Below are 6648 nucleotides of genomic sequence, written 5' to 3' on the forward strand. Positions count from 1 at the left end.
TGACTGATGAAAGTTAGAATATCAATACAACAACAATAGGGGGGGGACATTCTCAAGATACAAACAATTTTTGTCTTTTGTGTGTGTGTGTGTGTGTGTGATGATATGACGTATATTGCTGGGGAGGTTGTGTGTGTGTGTGTGTGTGTGTGCATGCGTGCGGTGGGGGGGGTCACTCTGTCCCTTAAAGTGTGGCAGTTAAAGGAGTAGTAAAGGGAAAATGCATGTTTAGCCCTGTTTTAAGGTGACTTATGATCATATAATTGGTCATTGATCATTTGATGGCTCAGATCAAAACGTTGACAAAACTAGCACTTTTGAGAAAGTCTGATAATTGCTCTACCACCGTTTTGGTCATACAATGGACGTGGGTGGGCACCTTGAAAAATCATTCAAAAACAATGATTTTTCACGGTGCCCATCCATATCCATTGTTAATTGTCGCCCCCCCCCTCTCTCTCTCACACACACACACACACACACACACACACACACACACACACACACACACACACACACACACACACACACACACACTCCGTCTCTCCCTGTCTGCCTGAATCTCAGCGTATTTCCACAATCGATCCAGTCACTATCATCACACACAGGCCCCTGCTGACCGCTGTGCTCTGAGGTTCGGCCGGTGTCAGCAGGAGCCGACTGCTCACAGGAAGAGAATCTGCTAATAGCTCTTTTGGCCCGGTGGCAGAGCAGCGGACTGGTTCAGTAATTAAACCTCTGTCTACCTCCAGCTGGTCTGGGCAGGAGGGCAACGCCACTTTATATCACAAGCAGAAGACTCTGTTGCTTCTCTCTGTCACGGGAGCAAATACACAAGCCCCGCCCCCTCCTCTCTCTCTCAAATACAATTGGCTTTATTGGCATGATGTCACACTGGCGAGATCAGGATGCGAACCCAGGTCCATGGTGGGCAGCTGCACTAGAACCCGATACTTAGACAACTAAACCATATAACCCTGAAGTCTGGTATTCCTGTCAGCACACACACACACACACACACACACACACACACACACACACACACACACACACACACTAGTTTGTCCTCTTTGAACCTCTATGTGAATAGAGGAGAGGTTCTATGACAAGTGGTGTGTGAGAGAGAGAGAGTGTATAATGTGCATGTGTGTGTAAGGAAGAGAGAGTATGTGTGTGTGTGTGTGTGTGCGTGTGTGTGTGTACTAATGCGCCAGTGTTCTATGACAGAGCACATGAAGCATTGAGACGGTGATGTAACAGTCCTCTACTTACCCATAGTGCTTTGCAGGAAAGATGAATGAAGGACTCCGCTCTGTTGGGGCAACAGAGGCATCAATGAGTGGACGGACGGACGCACACACACACACACACACACACACACACACACACACACACACACACACACTCATCTGTATTCGTGTCAGAGCGGTGACTCAAACAGGCACCTGCTCACAGGGGAATGAAAAGAAAGTGTTAGATTTTTATGAATACATGCGCGAGGTGTGTGTGTGTGTGTGTGTGTGTGTGTGTGTGCACGTGCACTTGTGTGTGTGTGCGCATGTGTGCCTGTTTATAACAGGCTTTATCCCAGTCAAAGCCACGCCTTTTACAGAGACATATGATGGCAATTTTCTATCTGTCATCCCTTTCTCCACCTCTCTTCTCACAAGGTAGACTATCGCTGCCGAGGAGAGAGCGTTCTCCAATGAACTATACCGTTTTTGTGCGTGGCTGGAAGACAGCGCACCTAGTATAGCGTTTGTCCGGTTATCACTCCCTCCCTCCCTCCCTCCCTCCCTCCGTTACTCCGGACAATGTTGGCCTGCATTTCTCTGTTGGCACCACAAGAGGCAGTAGTCCCAGCACACTAAAATCAAGAAGGACACCAAAATCAACCTGTTGATCTCCACTGCACAGGTAGAGTAGTGATCAGAGCATTGGACTCCCCCCCGGGAGACCGGGGTTCAAGACCCGGTGGGGATGACTTTATGGGACTATACCCCAAACCTCCACATGTTCATCCTTTCACTCCAACCTTTACCCCTTGCCTTATAGGTCAGATCCAGTCCCAACCCCAACCCTTATTCTAACCCCAACCCACACTAGGGACTGGAAGAAGGACACCAAAACCATCCTGTCGATCTCCACTGCACAAGTAGAGTAGTGGTGAGAGCATTGGACTCCCACCCGGGAGACCGGGGTTCAAGACCCGGTGGGGATGACTTTATGTTATCATCAGTGTAACTGCTTTAGCCACTGACCGCTACCATTAATGTAATGGAAGCTGCTGCTAGTTGTTGTGAGCTCATAAGCTAACTGGCTATCTCGCTCTTATTGTGCTGGATTAGCATTGGAAGCATTGGAACTGATGTGTCCAGGCGACAAGACCCATCTTAATTTATCAGACATTATTACATGTCATTTCAATTCACAGCTATTTCAGTGGCATGACTAGCTTCCGTCCTACCAGTCCTGAACAGAAACAAGCCAGCCACGCACATAAGCCAGGCTGGACCCGGCCTGGTTCAGGAGAGGGAGAGGGAGAGAGGGAGAGAGAGAGAGAGAGGGAGGAGGTCGAATTGACAGCGTGTGGGCTGGGGAGTTCCCTGCATGCACTAGAGGTGTGATGATTTAATCCAGCTCCCGCCGTTAGAGAAATATGAGCGCTCACCCAACCCCTGAGTCCCGGCGGATCTTACTCACTTAATATCGCTGCAGTCGCCTCGCGCTCCCGGCATGACGCCCTCGAGAGACGGATACCGCAACCCGCTGTTATAAAAGCTGTTAATTAGTAATTAGACGGCCTCCAACCCAGTAATGACGGTATAGCAGATCATACACATTTTGAAATTAATAAATGTGTTTCCCGTGCACCACCTTGGAGCCAAACTGTTCGTTAATTAATGCGTGTTATGACGTCCGACCTTCCTACACGCGCTTTTGAGTTCAGAGTAATTCCCATTCGCAGACTCGTCATTGCCGCTTTGTGGAATGGAATTACACGTAATTCTATTTCATCATGGACGTGGCTGTTATGCCCAGATAGCGAGCGGATGTGTTATGATTCTGGGCCATATATGGGACGGAACTAAGCCACAAGGGCCAGATCTGGCCTGTATATGGCCCAGATCCGCTTGCTATCTGGGTGGTGTTGTTTTACAAACCCCAACCTACTCGGTATGGAACGAGTGTGGGGTATGCGGGATTGTTGCGTAAGTGCCCGCCGTACGTGGTGGCCTGCGGAGTCTGTGAGGACACGGGATGCAAACCCACAACCTCTGGAACAGGGGGCCATGTACAGGGTTAAGGCCAGGTGTGTGTGCGTAGCTTTGATCTTCACGGCGATGGGGTTATGCAGGGGAGAGTCTGTCTGCACGTCGACCTTGATGTGTGTGTGTGTGTGTGTGTGTGTGTGTGTGTGTGTGTGCGCACGCACGCGTGAGTGAGTTCGTGTGCGTGGGAGGAGAAGGGGAGCACCGGGCTACAGTGCCATCTGCGTATTTTAAGCCACGCACACCATATAGACCACGCCGACCTAAAAAGTCGTGTTGTTTCCAGAAATCGCATTTATTATTTATCATCCGCCCGTGATTCTGACGCGTGCACACACACGTGTACACACACGCACGCATATGGTCCATGACTGGAGTGAAGACTTCTGACGTCAGAAGGAGAGAATCGAGAGCGCGTCCAATGAGGGTTTAGGATATGAAGCGAGGCAGCGGCGGACGGTAACCGAGGAATAAAACATACCGGACAAGATTTCACTTTCTTCCCCTGCGGCGCGTTAAAAGACAAACGGAGACCGAAAGCGGACAAGGGGGACTGGTAATTGTCTTATCTTTTTTCTCTGTCTTGCGTGGTCTCTCTCCACTCCATCTCTCCCCCCTCTCCCGTTCCCTCTCCCGTCTCTGCGCTGCAAAAGCAATGCAGCTGAATGAAACGGATGCTTTGTTACTAGACAGTATATTCCAATGTTAATGTTAATTGATGCATATGTAAATGTGCCATTAATTGGCTGCAAACCCAATCGCTTTTAAGGGTCGTTGGTGACCTTACCGGCCGTTTGTGCGTGTGTTTGCGGCGGGGGGTACAGAGACGCGTAGGAGGTGGGTGGAGGAGGGAGGAGAGAGGAGGGAGGGCGGGGGTGTAGGAGGAGGAGGAGGAGGAGGAGGGGGACATTTTTGTGAATGAAGCCACTGCCTTGGCGGGTTCATTCGCTCTGGCTGGGTTAAAATTAGCTCCATTGGTTTCTGTCTGCGTATGGCGTCAGACAGAACCGGAGATCGGTAACGGGACCAGAACGATCTGGGTGATCTTAAGGCAAATACGCTCGCGTTCCCTCCTGAAGGTAAATAAACATTTCTTAGACGTTTTCTATTAATAGATTATACATGGATTGACGCTAGCGACGGTCTATTATTGTGTTCGGGGGTAAGTGACGCGTATGATGATGACGATGATGATGATGATTGAGTGTTTATTGGAAGAATATCGATTCTATCTGCTTTTGATTGTCTTCATTGTTGATTAGTTGATTTATAATTGTCATGCTGCTTTCATTTGCAACAAAAGGTTGTTTCAGTATTGATCTTATGGAGGAGCAGGAATGTGTGTGTGTGTGTGTGTGTGTGTGTGCTCAACCCATCTATTGTGTAATTTCACACGGTCTGTCTGCCCTTCAGATGTTTATGTCGATTTCTTTGTCATATCTCCCTCTCTCTCTCTCCCTTCATCCATCCATCCCACCCTTCTCCTCCCTCACTCCCCATCTCCTCTCCTCCTTTTCCTCACTACCTCTCCAACTTCCTCCTCCCTCTCTTGTCCTCTCTTCCCTCTCCCCTCATCCTCTCTCTGCCCTCCATCCCTCCTCTCTCCCTCATTCCCCTCATCCTCTCTCTCCCTCCATCCCTCTTCTCCCTCTACTCACCCCCTTCCCTCCCCCTCTCTCTTTCACCCCTCTCTCTCTCTCTCTCTCTCCTACCACTCTCTCTTTCTCTCCCATGTCCTCTCTTAAATCCTTTCTCTCATCCCTCCTCTCCCTCTTCCTCTCCTCATCCCTCTCTCCTCCCCTCCCTCTCTTTTACCCCTATCTCTCTCTCCTTTCACTCTCTCCCCCCTTCCCTCCTCTCTCTCTCCTTTCACTCTCTCTCCCCCTTCCCTCCTCTCTCTCTCTCTCTCTCTCTCTCTCTTTCTCTCTCTCTCTCTCCTTCCACTTTCTCTCCCCCTTCCCTCCTCTCTCTCTCTCTCCTTCCACTCTCTCTCCCCCTTCCCTCCTCTCTCTCTCTCTCTCTCCCCCTTCCCTCCTCTCTCTCTCTCCCCCCTTCCCTCCTCTCTCTCTCTCTCCCCCCTTCCCTCTCTCTCTCTCTCTCTCTCTCCCCCCTTCCCTCCTCCCCCCTCTCTCTATATCTCTCTCTCTCTCTCTCTCTCTCCTTCCTCTCTCTCTCTCTCTCTCTCTCTCTCTCTCCCCCCTTCCCTCCTCCCCCCTCTCTCTCTCTCTCTCTCTCTCTCTCTCCTCCCCCAGTGATGATCGCCTCCCTGGCCGCCGCAGACATGAACGGCGACCCCCTGAACGCCTCCTCCGCCGGCCTGGACCCGGGCCGCGCCTCCTCCTCCTCCTCCTCCTGGGACTACTACTACCCCGACTTCCTCAACATCTCCTCCTCCTCCTCCTCCTCCCCCTCCCCGATCGACACCTCCTCCTCCTCCCCCTCCTCCTCCTCCGCCCCCCCGGACCTGCGCCCCGTCCTCGCCGCCGCGCCCCTGGAGCTCAACCCGTGGGACGTGGTGCTGTGCGTGGCGGGGACGCTCATCTCCTGCGAGAACGCGCTGGTCATCGCCGCGCTGTTCTACACGCCGGCGCTGCGCTCGCCCACCTTCGTGCTCATCGGTTCGCTGGCGGCATCCGACCTGCTGGCGGGCCTAGGCCTCGTCCTGAACTTCGCCGTGGCGTACCTGGCGGGTGGCGGCGGCGGCGGCGAGCGCTACGCGGCGCTGCTGTCGGCAGGGCTGCTCATCACCGCCTTCTCGGCGTCCGTCCTCAACATCCTGGCCATCACCGTGGACCGCTACATGTCGCTGTGCAACGCGCTCACCTACCACACGGAGCGCACGGTGACGTTCGCCCACGCGGCGGTGGCGGCCATCTGGGTGGCGTCGCTGGCGGCCGGCCTCCTCCCGACGCTCGGCTGGAACTGCCTGGAGGACGAGGCGGCGTGCAGCGCCTGCCGGCCCGTCACCAAGGCCAACGCCGTGGCGTTGGCGTCCGCCCTCCTGCTGGTGCTGGCGGCCATGACGCAGCTCTACACGCAGATCTGCCGCATCGCCCACCGCCACGCGCAGCAGATCGCCGTGCAGCACCAGTTCCTCGCCCTCTCCACCACCAAGGGCGTGTCCACGCTGTCCGCCATCTTGGGCGCCTTCGCCGCCTGCTGGCTGCCCTTCGCAGCCTGCGCCATCATGGCCGACGCCAGCTACCCGGCGGCCTACGCCTACGCCGCCGCCCTGCCGGCCGCCTGCGGCTCCGCCATCAACCCCGTGGTCTACGCCTTCCGCAACCCGGACATCCGGAAGTCGCTGTGGATGGCGTGCTGCGGGTGTGTGTCGTTCAGACGGTCCCCGAGGCCGCGCACCTCTAGTGAGGTGTAG

General features: G+C 53.7%; 1 protein-coding gene across 1 annotated transcript; it reads left to right on the forward strand.

Annotated features, from left to right (window-relative positions):
• Positions 1 to 5709: 5709 nt before the first annotated feature.
• gpr185b (G protein-coupled receptor 185 b) lies at positions 5710 to 6648 on the forward strand (the record flags this gene model as incomplete). Its single annotated transcript, XM_084461150.1, has 1 exon — positions 5710 to 6648. A coding segment is annotated over one exon (939 nt), but the record flags the coding sequence as incomplete, so codon positions are not given.

Source organism: Borostomias antarcticus (assembly GCF_949987555.1).
Source record: "Borostomias antarcticus genome assembly, chromosome: 37".
NCBI lineage: Eukaryota > Metazoa > Chordata > Actinopteri > Stomiiformes > Stomiidae > Borostomias > Borostomias antarcticus.